The 20151-nt window shown below is 32.7% G+C and overlaps 1 protein-coding gene across 1 annotated transcript in view; it reads right to left on the reverse strand.

The window, feature by feature from the left end:
- Window positions 1-235: 235 nt before the first annotated feature.
- Window positions 236-20151, reverse strand: part of LOC5502773 (GMP reductase 2) — a 47102-nt gene continuing 27186 nt past the window's right edge. The window contains exon 10 of the mRNA XM_048720934.1: window positions 236-465. Coding sequence (XP_048576891.1) covers window positions 285-465 — 181 coding nt within the window. The 3' untranslated portion in view covers window positions 236-284. The remainder of the gene's footprint in view (window positions 466-20151) is intronic.

Below are 20151 nucleotides of genomic sequence, written 5' to 3' on the forward strand. Positions count from 1 at the left end.
TACTTGGGTGTTTCCAAATGTCTAGGTGGTGTGCTCACATGCCTTGGTAGTGTACTGGATCTGCCACATATCTTGGGGGTGTGCTTAGTGTTATAATAGTGGCAGTTGATGACAGCTCACACAAACAAAATCTTTCCTGACGCTTAGTTCAGTGTGTATAGAGGAAATTATTACATGCAGAATAATTAGGGGAGACGATATAACTTCACTTAAAGTTAATACAAACTAAACCAGCCAAATTTTACGGTCCATTTTATTCGAATTTCAACACACAATGTCCGAGTTCATGAGAACACTTGGTTGAGCTGCATAGTGACCCTTATAAATGTAGTTCTCTTGGGAAGTTCTTTCAGTTTTGGTGCACCCACATAAGTACAAGTGGAGCGTACTCCTCCCAAAATGTCCCTCGCCGTATCATTGACATCCCCACGGTACGGGACTTCCACTGTCTTTCCCTCGGATGATCTGCAACGCCATTGGGAGACACATGCAAGGTAAGACAAGCTAATCCAAGTATTCATTCGCTTAATTCTAGTATGGTATAAAAAAAAAACTAAAAAATATTGTTGTTGATAATCTTACTGATAACCTAATTCCAATTAATTGAAAACGATACTTTTCTTGACTGTTATGGTATTTACAATACGCTTGAAGGCTTCTAAAGCCAATAACACATCATGCCGCCATCACAGATTTCAAAGCATATTATGCGATATCAATCGATAAATTCTAGTAACAGTTAACACAGGAGAGGATCAAATTAGTACAAGGAAAGTATATATGACGAGAAGGGAAGTAGATTAAAAAGTTAAAGCACGTGGGCAAAATGTAGACAAATACCAAAAGTAAAAGACAAAAGGGCAATTTGTTTGCACACGGTTTCGAAACATCAAAATGTTACCTTCTTTAAATAAAATTGATTGTATTTATTGTCTTGTATTGTTATATTTATTGTAGCTAGGGTAGTGTAAGAGCCTTATGATTGTATTGTTATATTTGTTGTAGCTAGGGTAGTGTAAGAGCCTTATGATTGTATTGTTATATTTATTGTAGCTAGGGTAGTGTAAGGGCCTTATGATTGTATTGTTATATTTATTGTAGCTAGGGTAGTGTAAGAGCCTCATGATTGTATTGTTATATTTATTGTAGCTAGGGTAGTGTAAGAGCCTTATGATTGTATAGTTATATTTATTGTAGCTAGGGTAGTGTAAGAGCCTGATTGTATTGTTATATATATTGTAGCTAGGGTAGTGTAAGAGCCTGATTGTATTGTTATATTTGTTGTAGCTAGGGTAGTGTAAGAGCCTTAAGATTGTATTGTCATATTTATTGTAGCTAGGGTAGTGTAAGAGCCTGATTGTATTGTTATATTTATTGTAGCTAGGGTAGTGTAAGAGCCTTATGATTGTATTGTTATATTTATTGTAGCTAGGGTAATGTAAGAGCCTTATGATTGTGTTGTTATATTTATTGTAGCTAGGGTAGTGTAAGAGCCTGATTGTATTGTCATATTTATTGTAGCTAGGGTAGTGTAAGAGCATGGTTGTATTGTTATATTTATTGTAGCTAAGGTAGTGTAAGAGCCTGATTGTATTGTTATATTTATTGTAGCTAGGGTAGTGTAAGAGCCTTATGATTGTATTGTTATATTTATTGTAGCTAGGGTAGTGTAAGAGCCTTATGATTGTATTGTTATATTTATTGTAGCTAGGGTAGTGTAAGAGCCTTATGACTGTATTGTTATATTTATTGTAGCTAGGGTAGTGTAAGAGCATGATTGTATTGTCATATTTATTGTAGCTAGGGTAGTGTAAGGGCCTTATTATTGTATTGTTATATTTGTTGTAGCTAGGGTAGTGTAAGGGCCTTATGATTGTATTGTTATATTTGTTGTAGCTAGGGTAGTGTAAGGGCCTTATGATTGTATTGTTATATTTATTGTAGCTAGGGTAGTGTAAGAGCCTGATTGTATTGTTATATTTATTGTAGCTAGGGTAGTGTAAGAGCCTTATGATTGTATTGTTATATTTATTGTAGCTAGGGTAGTGTAAGAGCCTTATGATTGTATTGTTATATTTATTGTAGCTAGGGTAGTGTAAGGGCCTTATTATTGTATTGTTATATTTGTTGTAGCTAGGGTAGTGTAAGGGCCTTATGATTGTATAGTTATATTTATTGTAGCTAGGGTAGTGTAAGAGCCTGATTGTATTGTTATATTTATTGTAGCTAGGGTAGTGTAAGAGCCTTATGATTGTATTGTTATATTTATTGTAGCTAGGGTAGTGTAAGAGCCTTATGATTGTATAGTTATATTTATTGTAGCTAGGGTAGTGTAAGAGCCTGATTGTATTGTTATATTTATTGTAGCTAGGGTAGTGTAAGAGCCTCATGATTGTATTGTTATATTTATTGTAGCTAGGGTAGTGTAAGAGCCTGATTGTATTGTTATATATATTGTAGCTAGGGTAGTGTAAGAGCCTGATTGTATTGTTATATTTACTGTAGCTGGGGTAGTGTAAGAGCCTTATGATTGTATTGTTATATTTATTGTAGTTAGGGTAGTGTAAGAGCATGATTGTATTGTTATATTATTTATTGTAGCTACGGTAGTGTAAGAGCCTTATGATTGTATTGTTATATTTATTGTACCTAGGGTAGTGTAAGAGCATGATTGTATTGTTATATTTATTGTAGCTAGGGTAGTGTAAGGGCCTTATGATTGTATTGTTATATTTATTGTAGCTAGGGTAGTGTAAGAGCCTGATGATTGTATTGTTATATTTATTGTAGCTGGGGTAGTGTAAGACCCTCATGATTGTATTGTTATATTTATTGTAGCTAGGGTAGTGTAAGAGCCTTATGATTGTATTGTTATATTTATTGTAGCTAGGGTAGTGTAAGAGCCTGATTGTATTGTTATATCTATTGTAGCTAGGGTAGTGTAAGAGCCTTATGATTGTATTGTTATATTTATTGTAGCTAGGGTAGTGTAAGGGCCTTATGATTGTATTGTTATATTTATTGTAGCTAGGGTAGTGTAAGACCCTCATGATTCTATTGTTATATTTATTGTAGCTAGGGTAATGTAAGAGCCTTAAGATTGTATTGTTATATTTATTGTAGCTAGGGTAGTGTAAGAGCCTGATTGTATTGTTATATTTATTGTAGCTAGGGTAGTGTAAGAGCCTTATGATTGTATTGTTATATTTATTGTAGCTGGGGTAGTGTAAGACCCTCATGATTGTATTGTTATATTTATTGTAGCTAGGGTAGTGTAAGAGCCTGATTGTATTGTTATATTTATTGTAGCTAGGGTAGTGTAAGAGCCTGATTGTATTGTTATATTTATTGTAGCTAGGGTAGTGTAAGAGCCTTATGATTCTATTGTTATATTTATTGTAGCTGGGGTAGTGTAAGAGCCTTATGATTGTATTGTTATATTTATTGTAGCTAGGGTAGTGTAAGAGCATGATTGTATTGTCATATTTATTGTAGCTAGGGTAGTGTAAGGGCCTTATTATTGTATTGTTATATTTGTTGTAGCTAGGGTAGTGTAAGGGCCTTATGATTGTATAGTTATATTTATTGTAGCTAGGGTAGTGTAAGAGCCTGATTGTATTGTTATATTTATTGTAGCTAGGGTAGTGTAAGAGCCTTATGATTGTATTGTTATATTTATTGTAGCTAGGGTAGTGTAAGAGCATGATTGTATTGTTATATTTATTGTAGCTAGGGAAGTGTAAGGGCCTTATGATTGTATAGTTATATTTATTGTAGCTAGGGTAGTGTAAGAGCCTCATGATTGTATTGTCATATTTATTGTAGTTAGGGTAGTGTAAGAGCCTGATTGTATTGTTATATTTATTGTAGCTAGGGTAGTGTAAGAGCCTCATGATTGTATTGTCATATTTATTGTAGTTAGGGTAGTGTAAGAGCCTGATTGTATTGTTATATTTATTGTAGCTAGGGTAGTGTAAGAGCCTGATTGTATTGTTATATCTATTGTAGCTAGGGTAGTGTAAGAGCCTGATTGTATTGTTATATCTATTGTAGCTAGGGTAGTGTAAGAGCCTGATTGTATTGTTATATTTATTGTAGCTAGGGTAGTGTAAGAGCCTGATTGTATTGTTATATTTATTGTAGCTAGGGTAGTGTAAGAGCATGATTGTATTGTTATATTTATTGTAGCTAGGGTAGTGTAAGGGCCTTATGATTGTATAGTTATATTTATTGTAGCTAGGGTAGTGTAAGAGCCTGATTGTATTGTTATATTTATTGTAGCTGGGGTAGTGTAAGAGCCTTATGATTGTATAGTTATATTTATTGTAGCTAGGGTAGTGTAAGAGCCTCATGATTGTATTGTTATATTTATTGTAGCTAGGGTAGTGTAAGAGCATGATTGTATTGTCATATTTATTGTAGCTAGGGTAGTGTAAGGGCCTTATTATTGTATTGTTATATTTGTTGTAGCTAGGGTAGTGTAAGGGCCTTATGATTGTATAGTTATATTTATTGTAGCTAGGGTAGTGTAAGAGCCTGATTGTATTGTTATATTTATTGTAGCTAGGGTAGTGTAAGAGCCTTATGATTGTATTGTTATATTTATTGTAGCTAGGGTAGTGTAAGAGCATGATTGTATTGTTATATTTATTGTAGCTAGGGTAGTGTAAGGGCCTTATGATTGTATAGTTATATTTATTGTAGCTAGGGTAGTGTAAGAGCCTCATGATTGTATTGTCATATTTATTGTAGTTAGGGTAGTGTAAGAGCCTGATTGTATTGTTATATTTATTGTAGCTAGGGTAGTGTAAGAGCCTGATTGTATTGTTATATTTATTGTAGCTAGGGTAGTGTAAGAGCATGATTGTATTGTTATATTTATTGTAGCTAGGGTAGTGTAAGGGCCTTATGATTGTATAGTTATATTTATTGTAGCTAGGGTAGTGAAAGAGCCTGATTGTATTGTTATATTTATTGTAGCTGGGGTAGTGTAAGAGCCTTATGATTGTATAGTTATATTTATTGTAGCTAGGGTAGTGTAAGAGCCTCATGATTGTATTGTTATATTTATTGTAGCTAGGGTAGTGTAAGAGCCTTATGATTGTATTGTTATATTTATTGTAGCTAGGGTAGTGTAAGAGCCTGATTGTATTGTTATATTTATTGTAGCTAGGGTAGTGTAAGAGCATGATTGTATTGTTATATTTATTGTAGCTAGGGTAGTGTAAGAGCCTCATGATTGTATTGTTATATTTATTGTAGCTAGGGTAGTGTAAGAGCATGATTGTATTGTTATATTTATTGTAGCTAGGGTAGTGTAAGAGCCTTATGATTGTATTGTTATATTTATTGTAGCTGGGGTAGTGTAAGAGCCTGATTGTATTGTTATATTTATTGTAGCTGGGGTAGTGTAAGAGCCTGATTGTATTGTTATATTTATTGTAGCTAGGGTAGTGTAAGAGCCTTATGATTGTATTGTTATATTTATTGTAGCTAGGGTAGTGTAAGACCCTCATGATTGTATTGTTATATTTATTGTAGCTAGGGTAGTGTAAGGGCCTTATGATTGTATAGTTATATTTATTGTAGCTAGGGTAGTGTAAGAGCCTCATGATTGTATTGTTATATCTATTGTAGCTAGGGTAGTGTAAGAGCCTGATTGTATTGTTATATTTATTGTAGCTAGGGTAGTGTAAGAGCATGATTGTATTGTTATATTATTTATTGTAGCTAGGGTAGTGTAAGAGCATGATTGTATTGTTATATTATTTATTGTAGCTACGGTAGTGTAAGAGCCTTATGATTGTATTGTTATATTTATTGTAGCTAGGGTAATGTAAGAGCCTTATGATTGTATAGTTATATTTATTGTAGCTAGGGTAGTGTAAGAGCATGATTGTATTGTTATATTTATTGTAGCTAGGGTAGTGTAAGGGCCTTATGATTGTATTGTTATATTTATTGTGGCTGGGGTAGTGTAAGAGCCTGATTGTATTGTTATATTTATTGTAGCTAGGGTAGTGTAAGAGCCTGATTGTATTGTTATATATATTGTAGCTAGGGTAGTGTAAGAGCCTGATTGTATTGTTATATTTATTGTAGCTAGGGTAGCATAAGAGCATGATTGTATTGTTATATTTATTGTAGCTAGGGTAGTGTAAGAGCCTGATTGTATTGTTATATTTATTGTAGCTAGGGTAGTGTAAGAGCCTGATTGTATTGTTATATTTGTTGTAGCTAGGGTAGTGTAAGAGCCTTATGATTGTATTGTTATATTTGTTGTAGCTAGGGTAGTATAAGGGCCTTATGATTGTATTGTTATATTTGTTGTAGCTAGGGTAGTGTAAGAGCCTTAAGATTGTATTGTTATATTTATTGTGGCTGGGGTAGTGTAAGAGCCTGATTGTATTGTTATATTTATTGTAGCTGGGGTAGTGTAAGGGCCTCATGATTGTATTGTCATATTTATTGTAGCTGGGGTAGTGTAAGAGCCTTATGATTGTATTGTTATATTTATTGTAGCTAGGGTAGTGTAAGAGCATGATTGTATTGTTATATTTATTGTAGCTAAGGTAGTGTAAGAGCCTGATTGTATTGTTATATTTATTGTAGCTGGGGTAGTGTAAGAGCCTTGTGATTGTATTGTTATATTTATTGTAGCTAGGGGAGTGTAAGAGCATGATTGTATTGTTATATTTATTGTAGCTAGGGTAATGTAAGAGCCTGATTGTATTGTTATATTTATTGTAGCTAGGGTAGTGTAAGAGCCTGATTGTATTGTCATATTTATTGTAGCTAGGGTAGTGTAAGAGCCTGATTGTATTGTTATATTTATTGTAGCTAGGGTAGTGTAAGAGCCTCATGATTGTATTGTTATATTTATTGTAGCTAGGGTAGTGTAAGGGCCTTATGATTGTATTGTTATATTTATTGTAGCTAGGGTAGTGTAAGAGCCTTATGATTGTATTGTTATATTTATTGTAGCTAGGGTAGTGTAAGACCCTCATGATTGTATTGTTATATTTATTGTAGCTACGGTAGTGTAAGAGCCTTATGATGGAATTGTTATATTTATTGTAGCTACGGTAGTGTAAGAGCCTTATGATGGAATTGTTATATTTATTGTAGCTAGGGTAGTGTAAGAGCCTTAAGATTGTATTGTTATATTTATTGTAGCTAGGGTAGTGTAAGAGCCTGATTGTATTGTTATATTTATTGTAGCTAGGGTAGTGTAAGGGCCTTATTATTGTATTGTTATATTTATTGTAGCTAGGGTAATGTAAGAGCCTTATGATTGTATTGTTATATTTATTGTAGCTAGGGTAGTGTAAGAGCCTTATGATTGTATTGTTATATTTATTGTAGCTAGGGTAGTGTAAGGGCCTTATTATTGTATTGTTATATTTATTGTAGCTAGGGTAGTGTAAGAGCCTTATGATTCTATTGTTATATTTATTGTAGCTAGGGTAGTGTAAGAGCCTTATGATTGTATTGTTATATTTATTGTAGCTAGGGTAGTGTAAGAGCCTGATTGTATTGTTATATTTATTGTAGCTAGGGTATTGTAAGACCCTCATGATTGTATTGTTATATTTATTGTAGCTAGGGTAGTGTAAGGGCCTTATGATTCTATTGTTATATTTATTGTAGCTAGGGTAGTGTAAGACCCTCATGATTGTATTGTTATATTTATTGTAGCTAGGGTAGTGTAAGAGCCTTATGATTGTGTTGTTATATTTATTGTAGCTAGGGTAGTGTAAGAGCCTTATGATTGTGTTGTTATATTTATTGTAGCTGGGGTAGTGTAAGAGCATGATTGTATTGTTATATTTATTGTAGCTAGGGTAGTGTAAGACACTCATGATTGTATTGTTATATTTATTGTAGCTAGGGTAGTGTAAGAGCCTTATGATTGTGTTGTTATATTTATTGTAGCTGGGGTAGTGTAAGAGCCTGATTGTATTGTTATATTTATTGTAGCTAGGGTAGTGTAAGGGCCTTATGATTGTATTGTTATATCTATTGTAGCTAGGGTAGTGTAAGAGCCTTAAGATTGTATTGTTATATTTATTGTAGCTAGGGTAGTGTAAGGGCCTCATGATTGTATTGTTATATCTATTGTAGCTAGGGTAGTGTAAGAGCCTTAAGATTGTATTGTTATATTTATTGTAGCTAGTGTAGTGTAAGGGCCTTATTATTGTATTGTTATATTTATTGTAGCTAGGGTAGTGTAAGACCCTCATGATTGTATTGTTATATTTATTGTAGCTAGGGTAGTGTAAGAGCCATATGATTGTGTTGTTATATTTATTGTAGCTGGGGTAGTGTAAGAGCCTGATTGTATTGTTATATTTGTTGTAGCTAGGGTAGTGTAAGAGCATGATTGTATTGTTATATTTATTGTAGCTAGGGTAGTGTAAGAGCCTTATGATTGTATTGTTATATTTATTGTAGCTAGGGTAGTGTAAGAGCCTCATGATTGTATTGTTATATTATTTATTGTAGCTAGGGTAATGTAAGAGCCTTATGATTGTGTTGTTATATTTATTGTAGCTAGGGTAGTGTAAGAGCATGATTGTATTGTTATATATATTGTAGCTAGGGTAGTGTAAGAGCATGATTGTATTGTTATATTATTTATTGTAGCTAGGGTAGTGTAAGAGCCTCATGATTGTATTGTTATATTATTTATTGTAGCTAGGGTAATGTAAGAGCCTTATGATTGTGTTGTTATATTTATTGTAGCTAGGGTAGTGTAAGAGCATGATTGTATTGTTATATTTATTGTAGCTAGGGTAGTGTAAGAGCCTTATGATTGTATTGTTATATTTATTGTAGCTAGGGTAGTGTAAGAGCATGATTGTATTGTTATATTTATTGTAGCTAGGGTAATGTAAGAGCCTTATGATTGTATTGTTATATTTATTGTAGCTAGGGTAGTGTAAGAGCATGATTGTATTGTTATATTTATTGTAGCTAAGGTAGTGTAAGAGCCTGATTGTATTGTTATATTTATTGTAGCTAGGGTAATGTAAGAGCCTTATGATTGTATTGTTATATTTATTGTAGCTAGGGTAGTGTAAGAGCATGATTGTATTGTTATATTTATTGGAGCTAGGGTAGTGTAAGAGCCTTATGATTGTATTGTTATATTTGTTGTAGCTAGGGTAGTGTAAGAGCCTGATTGTATTGTCATATTTATTGTAGCTAGGGTAGTGTAAGAGCCTGATTGTATTGTTATATTTATTGTAGCTAGGGTAGTGTAAGAGCCTCATGATTGTATTGTTATATTTATTGTAGCTAGGGTAGTGTAAGGGCCTTATGATTGTATTGTTATATTTATTGTAGCTAGGGTAGTGTAAGAGCCTTATGATTGTATTGTTATATTTATTGTAGCTAGGGTAGTGTAAGACCCTCATGATTGTATTGTCATATTTATTGTAGCTACGGTAGTGTAAGAGCCTTATGATTGTATTGTTATATTTATTGTAGCTAGGGTAGTGTAAGGGCCTTATGATTGTATTGTTATATTTATTGTAGCTAGGGTAGTGTAAGAGCCTTATGATTGTATTGTTATATTTATTGTAGCTAGGGTAGTGTAAGAGCCTTATGATTGTGTTGTTATATTTATTGTAGCTAGGGTAGTGTAAGAGCCTTATGATTGTGTTGTTATATTTATTGTAGCTGGGGTAGTGTAAGAGCATGATTGTATTGTTATATTTATTGTAGCTAGGGTAGTGTAAGACACTCATGATTGTATTGTTATATTTATTGTAGCTAGGGTAGTGTAAGAGCCTTATGATTGTGTTGTTATATTTATTGTAGCTGGGGTAGTGTAAGAGCCTGATTGTATTGTTATATTTATTGTAGCTAGGGTAGTGTAAGGGCCTTATGATTGTATTGTTATATCTATTGTAGCTAGGGTAGTGTAAGAGCCTTAAGATTGTATTGTTATATTTATTGTAGCTAGGGTAGTGTAAGGGCCTCATGATTGTATTGTTATATCTATTGTAGCTAGGGTAGTGTAAGAGCCTTAAGATTGTATTGTTATATTTATTGTAGCTAGTGTAGTGTAAGGGCCTTATTATTGTATTGTTATATTTATTGTAGCTAGGGTAGTGTAAGACCCTCATGATTGTATTGTTATATTTATTGTAGCTAGGGTGGTGTAAGAGCCTTATGATTGTGTTGTTATATTTATTGTAGCTGGGGTAGTGTAAGAGCCTGATTGTATTGTTATATTTGTTGTAGCTAGGGTAGTGTAAGACACTCATGATTGTATTGTTATATTTATTGTAGCTAGGGTAGTGTAAGAGCCTTATGATTGTGTTGTTATATTTATTGTAGCTGGGGTAGTGTAAGAGCCTGATTGTATTGTTATATTTATTGTAGCTAGGGTAGCGTAAGGGCCTTATGATTGTATTGTTATATCTATTGTAGCTAGGGTAGTGTAAGAGCCTTAAGATTGTATTGTTATATTTATTGTAGCTAGGGTAGTGTAAGGGCCTCATGATTGTATTGTTATATCTATTGTAGCTAGGGTAGTGTAAGAGCCTTAAGATTGTATTGTTATATTTATTGTAGCTAGTGTAGTGTAAGGGCCTTATTATTGTATTGTTATATTTATTGTAGCTAGGGTAGTGTAAGACCCTCATGATTGTATTGTTATATTTATTGTAGCTAGGGTAGTGTAAGAGCCTTATGATTGTGTTGTTATATTTATTGTAGCTGGGGTAGTGTAAGAGCCTGATTGTATTGTTATATTTGTTGTAGCTAGGGTAGTGTAAGAGCATGATTGTATTGTTATATTTATTGTAGCTAGGGTAGTGTAAGAGCCTTATGATTGTATTGTTATATTTATTGTAGCTAGGGTAGTGTAAGAGCCTCATGATTGTATTGTTATATTATTTATTGTAGCTAGGGTAATGTAAGAGCCTTATGATTGTGTTGTTATATTTATTGTAGCTAGGGTAGTGTAAGAGCATGATTGTATTGTTATATATATTGTAGCTAGGGTAGTGTAAGAGCATGATTGTATTGTTATATTATTTATTGTAGCTAGGGTAGTGTAAGAGCCTCATGATTGTATTGTTATATTATTTATTGTAGCTAGGGTAATGTAAGAGCCTTATGATTGTGTTGTTATATTTATTGTAGCTAGGGTAGTGTAAGAGCATGATTGTATTGTTATATTTATTGTAGCTAGGGTAGTGTAAGAGCCTTATGATTGTATTGTTATATTTATTGTAGCTAGGGTAGTGTAAGAGCATGATTGTATTGTTATATTTATTGTAGCTAGGGTAATGTAAGAGCCTTATGATTGTATTGTTATATTTATTGTAGCTAGGGTAGTGTAAGAGCATGATTGTATTGTTATATTTATTGTAGCTAAGGTAGTGTAAGAGCCTGATTGTATTGTTATATTTATTGTAGCTAGGGTAATGTAAGAGCCTTATGATTGTATTGTTATATTTATTGTAGCTAGGGTAGTGTAAGAGCATGATTGTATTGTTATATTTATAGGAGCTAGGGTAGTGTAAGAGCCTTATGATTGTATTGTTATATTTGTTGTAGCTAGGGTAGTGTAAGAGCCTGATTGTATTGTCATATTTATTGTAGCTAGGGTAGTGTAAGAGCCTCATGATTGTATTGTTATATTTATTGTAGCTAGGGTAGTGTAAGAGCCTTATGATTGTATTGTTATATTTATTGTAGCTAGGGTAGTGTAAGACCCTCATGATTGTATTGTCATATTTATTGTAGCTACGGTAGTGTAAGAGCCTTATGATTGTATTGTTATATTTATTGTAGCTAGGGTAGTGTAAGGGCCTTATGATTGTATTGTTATATTTATTGTAGCTAGGGTAGTGTAAGAGCCTTATGATTGTATTGTTATATTTATTGTAGCTAGGGTAGTGTAAGAGCCTTATGATTGTATTGTTATATTTATTGTAGCTACGGTAGTGTAAGAGCCTTATGATGGAATTGTTATATTTATTGTAGCTACGGTAGTGTAAGAGCCTTATGATGGAATTGTTATATTTATTGTAGCTAGGGTAGTGTAAGAGCCTTAAGATTGTATTGTTATATTTATTGTAGCTAGGGTAGTGTAAGAGCCTGATTGTATTGTTATATTTATTGTAGCTAGGGTAGTGTAAGGGCCTTATTATTGTATTGTTATATTTATTGTAGCTAGGGTAGTGTAAGAGCCTCATGATTGTATTGTTATATTTATTGTAGCTAGGGTAGTGTAATAACCTTATGATTGTATTGTTATATTTATTGTAGCTGGGGTAGTGTAAGAGCATGATTGTATTGTTATATTTATTGTAGCTAGGGTAGTGTAAGAGCCTTATAATTGTATTGTTATATTTATTGTAGCTAGGGTAGTGTAAGAGCCTTATGATTGTATTGTTATATTTATTGTAGCTAGGGTAGTGTAAGAGCCTTATGATTGTATTGTTATATTTATTGTAGCTAGGGTAGTGTAAGAGCCTGATTGTATTGTTATATTTATTGTAGCTAGGGTATTGTAAGACCCTCATGATTGTATTGTTATATTTATTGTAGCTAGGGTAGTGTAAGGGCCTTATGATTCTATTGTTATATTTATTGTAGCTAGGGTAGTGTAAGACCCTCATGATTGTATTGTTATATTTATTGTAGCTAGGGTAGTGTAAGAGCCTTATGATTGTGTTGTTATATTTATTGTAGCTAGGGTAGTGTAAGAGCCTTATGATTGTGTTGTTATATTTATTGTAGCTGGGGTAGTGTAAGAGCCTGATTGTATTGTTATATTTATTTTAGCTAGGGTAGTGTAAGGGCCTTATGATTGTATTGTTATATCTATTGTAGCTAGGGTAGTGTAAGAGCCTTAAGATTGTATTGTTATATTTATTGTAGCTAGGGTAGTGTAAGGGCCTCATGATTGTATTGTTATATCTATTGTAGCTAGGGTAGTGTAAGAGCCTTAAGATTGTATTGTTATATTTATTGTAGCTAGGGTAGTGTAAGGGCCTTATTATTGTATTGTTATATTTATTGTAGCTAGGGTAGTGTAAGACCCTCATGATTGTATTGTTATATTTATTGTAGCTAGGGTAGTGTAAGAGCCTTATGATTGTGTTGTTATATTTATTGTAGCTGGGGTAGTGTAAGAGCCTGATTGTATTGTTATATTTGTTGTAGCTAGGGTAGTGTAAGAGCATGATTGTATTGTTATATTTATTGTAGCTAGGGTAGTGTAAGAGCCTTATGATTGTATTGTTATATTTATTGTAGCTAGGGTAGTGTAAGAGCCTCATGATTGTATTGTTATATTATTTATTGTAGCTAGGGTAATGTAAGAGCCTTATGATTGTGTTGTTATATTTATTGTAGCTAGGGTAGTGTAAGAGCATGATTGTATTGTTATATATATTGTAGCTAGGGTAGTGTAAGAGCATGATTGTATTGTTATATTATTTATTGTAGCTAGGGTAGTGTAAGAGCCTCATGATTGTATTGTTATATTATTTATTGTAGCTAGGGTAATGTAAGAGCCTTATGATTGTGTTGTTATATTTATTGTAGCTAGGGTAGTGTAAGAGCATGATTGTATTGTTATATTTATTGTAGCTAGGGTAGTGTAAGAGCCTTATGATTGTATTGTTATATTTATTGTAGCTAGGGTAATGTAAGAGCCTTATGATTGTATTGTTATATTTATTGTAGCTAGGGTAGTGTAAGAGCATGATTGTATTGTTATATTTATTGTAGCTAAGGTAGTGCAAGAGCCTGATTGTATTGTTATATTTATTGTAGCTAGGGTAATGTAAGAGCCTTATGATTGTATTGTTATATTTATTGTAGCTAGGGTAGTGTAAGAGCATGATTGTATTGTTATATTTATTGGAGCTAGGGTAGTGTAAGAGCCTTATGATTGTATTGTTATATTTGTTGTAGCTAGGGTAGTGTAAGAGCATGATTGTATTGTTATATTTATTGTAGCTAGGGTAGTGTAAGAGCCTTATGATTGTATTGTTATATTTATTGTAGCTAGGGTAGTGTAAGAGCCTTATGATTGTATTGTTATATTTATTGTAGCTAGGGTAGTGTAAGAGCCTTATGATTGTATTGTTATATTTATTGTAGCTAGGGTAGTGTAAGAGCATGATTGTATTGTTATATTTATTGTAGCTAGGGTAGTGTAAGGGCCTTATGATTGTATTGTTATATTTGTTGTAGCTAGGGTAGTGTAAGAGCATGAATGTATTGTTATATTTATTGTAGCTAGGGTAGTGTAAGAGCCTTATGATTGTATTGTTATATTTATTGTAGCTAGGGTAGTGTAAGAGCCTTATTATTGTATTGTTATATTTATTGTAGCTGGGGTAGTGTAAGAGCCTTATGATTGTATTGTTATATTTATTGTAGCTAGGGTAGTGTAAGAGCATGATTGTATTGTCATATTTATTGTAGCTAGGGTAGTGTAAGGGCCTTATTATTGTATTGTTATATTTGTTGTAGCTAGGGTAGTGTAAGGGCCTTATGATTGTATTGTTATATTTATTGTAGCTAGGGTAGTGTAAGAGCCTCATGATTGTATTGTTATATTTATTGTAGCTGGGGTAGTGTAAGAGCCTTATTATTGTATTGTTATATTTATTGTAGCTAGGGTAGTGTAAGAGCCTTATGATTGTATTGTTATATTTATTGTAGCTAGGGTAGTGTAAGAGCATGATTGTATTGTTATATTATTTATTGTAGCTAGGGTAGTGTAAGAGCCTCATGATTGTGTTGTTATATTATTTATTGTAGCTAGGGTAGTGTAAGAGCCTTATGATTGTATTGTTATATTTATTGTAGCTAGGGTAATGTAAGAGCCTTATGATTGTGTTGTTATATTTATTGTAGCTAGGGTAGTGTAAGAGCATGATTGTATTGTTATATTTATTGTAGCTAGGGTAGTGTAAGGGCCTTATGATTGTATAGTTATATTTATTGTAGCTAGGGTAGTGTAAGAGCCTGATTGTATTGTTATATTTATTGTAGCTAGGGTAGTGTAAGAGCCTTATGATAGTATTGTTATATTATTTATTGTAGCTAGGGTAGTGTAAGAGCCTGATTGTATTGTTATATTTATTGTAGCTAGGGTAGTGTAAGAGCATGATTGTATTGTCATATTTATTGTAGCTAGGGTAGTGTAAGGGCCTTATTATTGTATTGTTGTATTTGTTGTAGCTAGGGTAGTGTAAGGGCCTTATGATTGTATAGTTATATTTATTGTAGCTAGGGTAGTGTAAGAGCCTGATTGTATTGTTATATTTATTGTAGCTAGGGTAGTGTAAGAGCCTTATGATTGTATAGTTATATTTATTGTAGCTAGGGTAGTGTAAGAGCCTGATTGTATTGTTATATTATTTATTGTAGCTAGGGTAGTGTAAGAGCCTCATGATTGTATTGTCATATTTATTGTAGCTAGGGTAGAGTAAGAGCCTGATTGTATTGTTATATTATTTATTGTAGCTAGGGTAGTGTAAGAGCCTCATGATTGTATTGTTATATTTATTGTAGCTAAGGTAGTGTAAGAGCCTGATTGTATTGTTATATTTATTGTAGCTAGGGTAGTGTAAGAGCCTGATTGTATTGTTATATTTATTGTAGCTAGGGTAGTGTAAGAGCATGTTTGTATTGTTATATTTATTGTAGCTAGGGTAGTGTAAGGGCCTTATGATTGTATAGTTATATTTATTGTAGCTAGGGTAGTGTAAGAGCCTGATTGTATTGTTATATTTATTGTAGCTGGGGTAGTGTAAGAGCCTTATGATTGTATTGTTATATTTATTGTAGCTAGGGTAGTGTAAGAGCCTTATGATTGTATAGTTATATTTATTGTAGCTAGGGTAGTGTAAGAGCCTTATGATTGTATTGTTATATTTATTGTAGCTAGGGTAGTGTAAGAGCCTCATGATTGTATTGTTATATTTATTGTAGCTAGGGTAGTGTAAGAGCCTTATGATTGTGTTGTTATATTTATTGTAGCTGGGGTAGTGTAAGAGCCTGATTGTATTGTTATATCTATTGTAGCTAGGGTAGTGTAAGACCCTCATGATTGTATTGTTATATTTATTGTAGCTAGGGTAGTGTAAGAGCCTGATTGTATTGTTATATTTATTGTAGCTACGGTAGTGTAAGAGCCTTATGATGGAATTGTTATATTTATTGTAGCTAGGGTAGTGTAAGAGCCTTAAGATTGGATTGTTATATTTATTGTAGCTAGGGTAGTGTAAGAGCCTGATTGTATTGTTATATTTATTGTAGCTAGGGTAGTGTAAGGGCCTTATTATTGTATTGTTACATTTATTGTAGCTAGGGTAATGTAAGAGCCTTATGATTATATTGTTATATTTATTGTAGCTAGGGTAGTGTAAGACCCTCATGATTGTATTGTTATATTATTTATTGTAGCTAGGGTAGTGTAAGAGCCTGATTGTATTGTTATATTTATTGTAGCTAGGGTAATGTAAGACCCTCATGATTGTATTGTTATATTTATTGTAGCTAGGGTAGTGTAAGGGCCTTATGATTGTATTGTTATATTTATTGTAGCTAGGGTAGTGTAAGAGCCTGATTGTATTGTTATATTATTTATTGTAGCTAGGGTAGTGTAAGAGCCTCATGATTGTATTGTTATATTTATTGTAGCTAAGGTAGTGTAAGAGCCTGATTGTATTGTTATATTTATTGTAGCTAGGGTAGTGTAAGAGCCTGATTGTATTGTTATATTTATTGTAGCTAGGGTAGTGTAAGAGCATGTTTGTATTGTTATATTTATTGTAGCTAGGGTAGTGTAAGGGCCTTATGATTGTATAGTTATATTTATTGTAGCTAGGGTAGTGTAAGAGCCTGATTGTATTGTTATATTTATTGTAGCTGGGGTAGTGTAAGAGCCTCATGATTGTATTGTTATATTTATTGTAGCTAGGGTAGTGTAAGAGCCTTATGATTGTATTGTTATATTTATTGTAGCTAGGGTAGTGTAAGAGCCTCATGATTGTATTGTTATATTTATTGTAGCTAGGGTAGTGTAAGAGCCTTATGATTGTATTGTTATATTTATTGTAGCTAGGGTAGTGTAAGAGCCTTATGATTGTATTGTTATATTTATTGTAGCTGGGGTAGTGTAAGAGCCTTATGATTGTATTGTTATATTTATTGTAGCTAGGGTAGTGTAAGACCCTCATGATTGTATTGTTATATTTATTGTAGCTAGGGTAGTGTAAGAGCCTGATTGTATTGTTATATTTATTGTAGCTACGGTAGTGTAAGAGCCTTATGATGGAATTGTTATATTTATTGTAGCTAGGGTAGTGTAAGAGCCTTAAGATTGTATTGTTATATTTATTGTAGCTAGGGTAGTGTAAGAGCCTTATGATTGTATTGTTATATTTATTGTAGCTAGGGTAGTGTAAGGGCCTTATTATTGTATTGTTATATTTATTGTAGCTAGGGTAATGTAAGAGCCTTATGATTGTATTGTTATATTTATTGTAGCTAGGGTAGTGTAAGACCCTCATGATTGTATTGTTATATTTATTGTAGCTAGGGTAGTGTAAGAGCCTTATGATTGTGTTGTTATATTTATTGTAGCTGGGGTAGTGTAAGAGCCTGATTGTATTGTTATATCTATTGTAGCTAGGGTAGTGTAAGAGCCTGATTGTATTGTTATATTTGTTGTAGCTAGGGTAGTGTAAGAGCATGATTGTATTGTTATATTTATTGTAGCTAGGGTAGTGTAGGAGCATGATTGTATTGTTATATTTATTGTAGCTAGGGTAGTGTAAGAGCCTTATGATTGTATTGTTATATTTATTGTAGCTAGGGTAGTGTAAGAGCCTCATGATTGTATTGTTATATTATTTATTGTAGCTAGGGTAATGTAAGAGCCTTATGATTGTGTTGTTATATTTATTGTAGCTAGGGTAGTGTAAGAGCATGATTGTATTGTTATATATATTGTAGCTAGGGTAGTGTAAGAGCATGATTGTATTGTTATATTATTTATTGTAGCTAGGGTAGTGTAAGAGCCTCATGATTGTATTGTTATATTATTTATTGTAGCTAGGGTAATGTAAGAGCCTTATGATTGTGTTGTTATATTTATTGTAGCTAGGGTAGTGTAAGAGCATGATTGTATTGTTATATTTATTGTAGCTAGGGTAGTGTAAGAGCATGATTGTATTGTTATATTATTTATTGTAGCTAGGGTAGTGTAAGAGCCTCATGATTGTATTGTTATATTATTTATTGTAGCTAGGGTAATGTAAGAGCCTTATGATTGTGTTGTTATATTTATTGTAGCTAGGGTAGTGTAAGAGCATGATTGTATTGTTATATTTATTGTAGCTAGGGTAGTGTAAGAGCCTTATGATTGTATTGTTATATTTATTGTAGCTAGGGTAGTGTAAGAGCATGATTGTATTGTTATATTTATTGTAGCTAGGGTAGTGTAAGAGCCTTATGATTGTATTGTTATATTTATTGTAGCTAGGGTAGTGTAAGAGCATGATTGTATTGTTATATTTATTGTAGCTAAGGTAGTGTAAGAGCCTGATTGTATTGTTATATTTATTGTAGCTAGGGTAATGTAAGACCCTTATGATTGTATTGTTATATTTATTGTAGCTAGGGTAGTGTAAGAGCCTTATGATTGTATTGTTATATTTATTGTAGCTAGGGTAGTGTAAGAGCCTTATGATTGTATTGTTATATTTGTTGTAGCTAGGGTAGTGTAAGAGCATGATTGTATTGTTATATTTATTGTAGCTAGGGTAGTGTAAGACCCTCATGATTGTATTGTTATATTTATTGTAGCTAGGGTAGTGTAAGAGCCTGATTGTATTGTTATATTTATTGTAGCTAGGGTAGTGTAAGACCCTCATGATTGTATTGTTATATTTATTGTAGCTAGGGTAGTGTAAGAGCCTGATTGTATAGTTATATTTATTGTAGCTAGGGTAGTGTAAGGGCCTTATTATTGTATTGTTATATTTATTGTAGCTAGGGTAATGTAAGAGCCTTATGATTGTATTGTTATATTTATTGTAGCTAGGGTAGTGTAAGACCCTCATGATTGTATTGTTATATTTATTGTAGCTAGGGTAATGTAAGAGCCTTATGATTGTATTGTTATATTTATTGTAGCTAGGGTAGTGTAAGACCCTCATGATTGTATTGTTATATTTATTGTAGCTAGGGTAGTGTAAGAGCATGATTGTATTGTTATATTTATTGTAGCTAGGGTAGTGTAAGAGCCTTATGATTGTGTTGTTATATTTATTGTAGCTGGGGTAGTGTAAGAGCCTGATTGTATTGTTATATCTATTGTAGCTAGGGTAGTGTAAGAGCCTGATTGTATTGTTATATTTGTTGTAGCTAGGGTAGTGTAAGAGCATGATTGTATTGTTATATTTATTGTAGCTAGGGTAGTGTAGGAGCATGATTGTATTGTTATATTTATTGTAGCTAGGGTAGTGTAAGAGCCTTATGATTGTATTGTTATATTTATTGTAGCTAGGGTAGTGTAAGAGCCTCATGATTGTATTGTTATATTATTTATTGTAGCTAGGGTAATGTAAGAGCCTTATGATTGTGTTGTTATATTTATTGTAGCTAGGGTAGTGTAAGAGCATGATTGTATTGTTATATATATTGTAGCTAGGGTAGTGTAAGAGCATGATTGTATTGTTATATTATTTATTGTAGCTAGGGTAGTGTAAGAGCCTCATGATTGTATTGTTATATTATTTATTGTAGCTAGGGTAATGTAAGAGCCTTATGATTGTGTTGTTATATTTATTGTAGCTAGGGTAGTGTAAGAGCATGATTGTATTGTTATATTTATTGTAGCTAGGGTAGTGTAAGAGCATGATTGTATTGTTATATTATTTATTGTAGCTAGGGTAGTGTAAGAGCCTCATGATTGTATTGTTATATTATTTATTGTAGCTAGGGTAATGTAAGAGCCTTATGATTGTGTTGTTATATTTATTGTAGCTAGGGTAGTGTAAGAGCATGATTGTATTGTTATATTTATTGTAGCTAGGGTAGTGTAAGAGCCTTATGATTGTATTGTTATATTTATTGTAGCTAGGGTAGTGTAAGAGCATG

The sequence above is a fragment of the Nematostella vectensis genome, chromosome 13 (assembly GCF_932526225.1).
Source record: "Nematostella vectensis chromosome 13, jaNemVect1.1, whole genome shotgun sequence".
In the NCBI taxonomy this organism is placed as follows: domain Eukaryota; kingdom Metazoa; phylum Cnidaria; class Anthozoa; order Actiniaria; family Edwardsiidae; genus Nematostella; species Nematostella vectensis.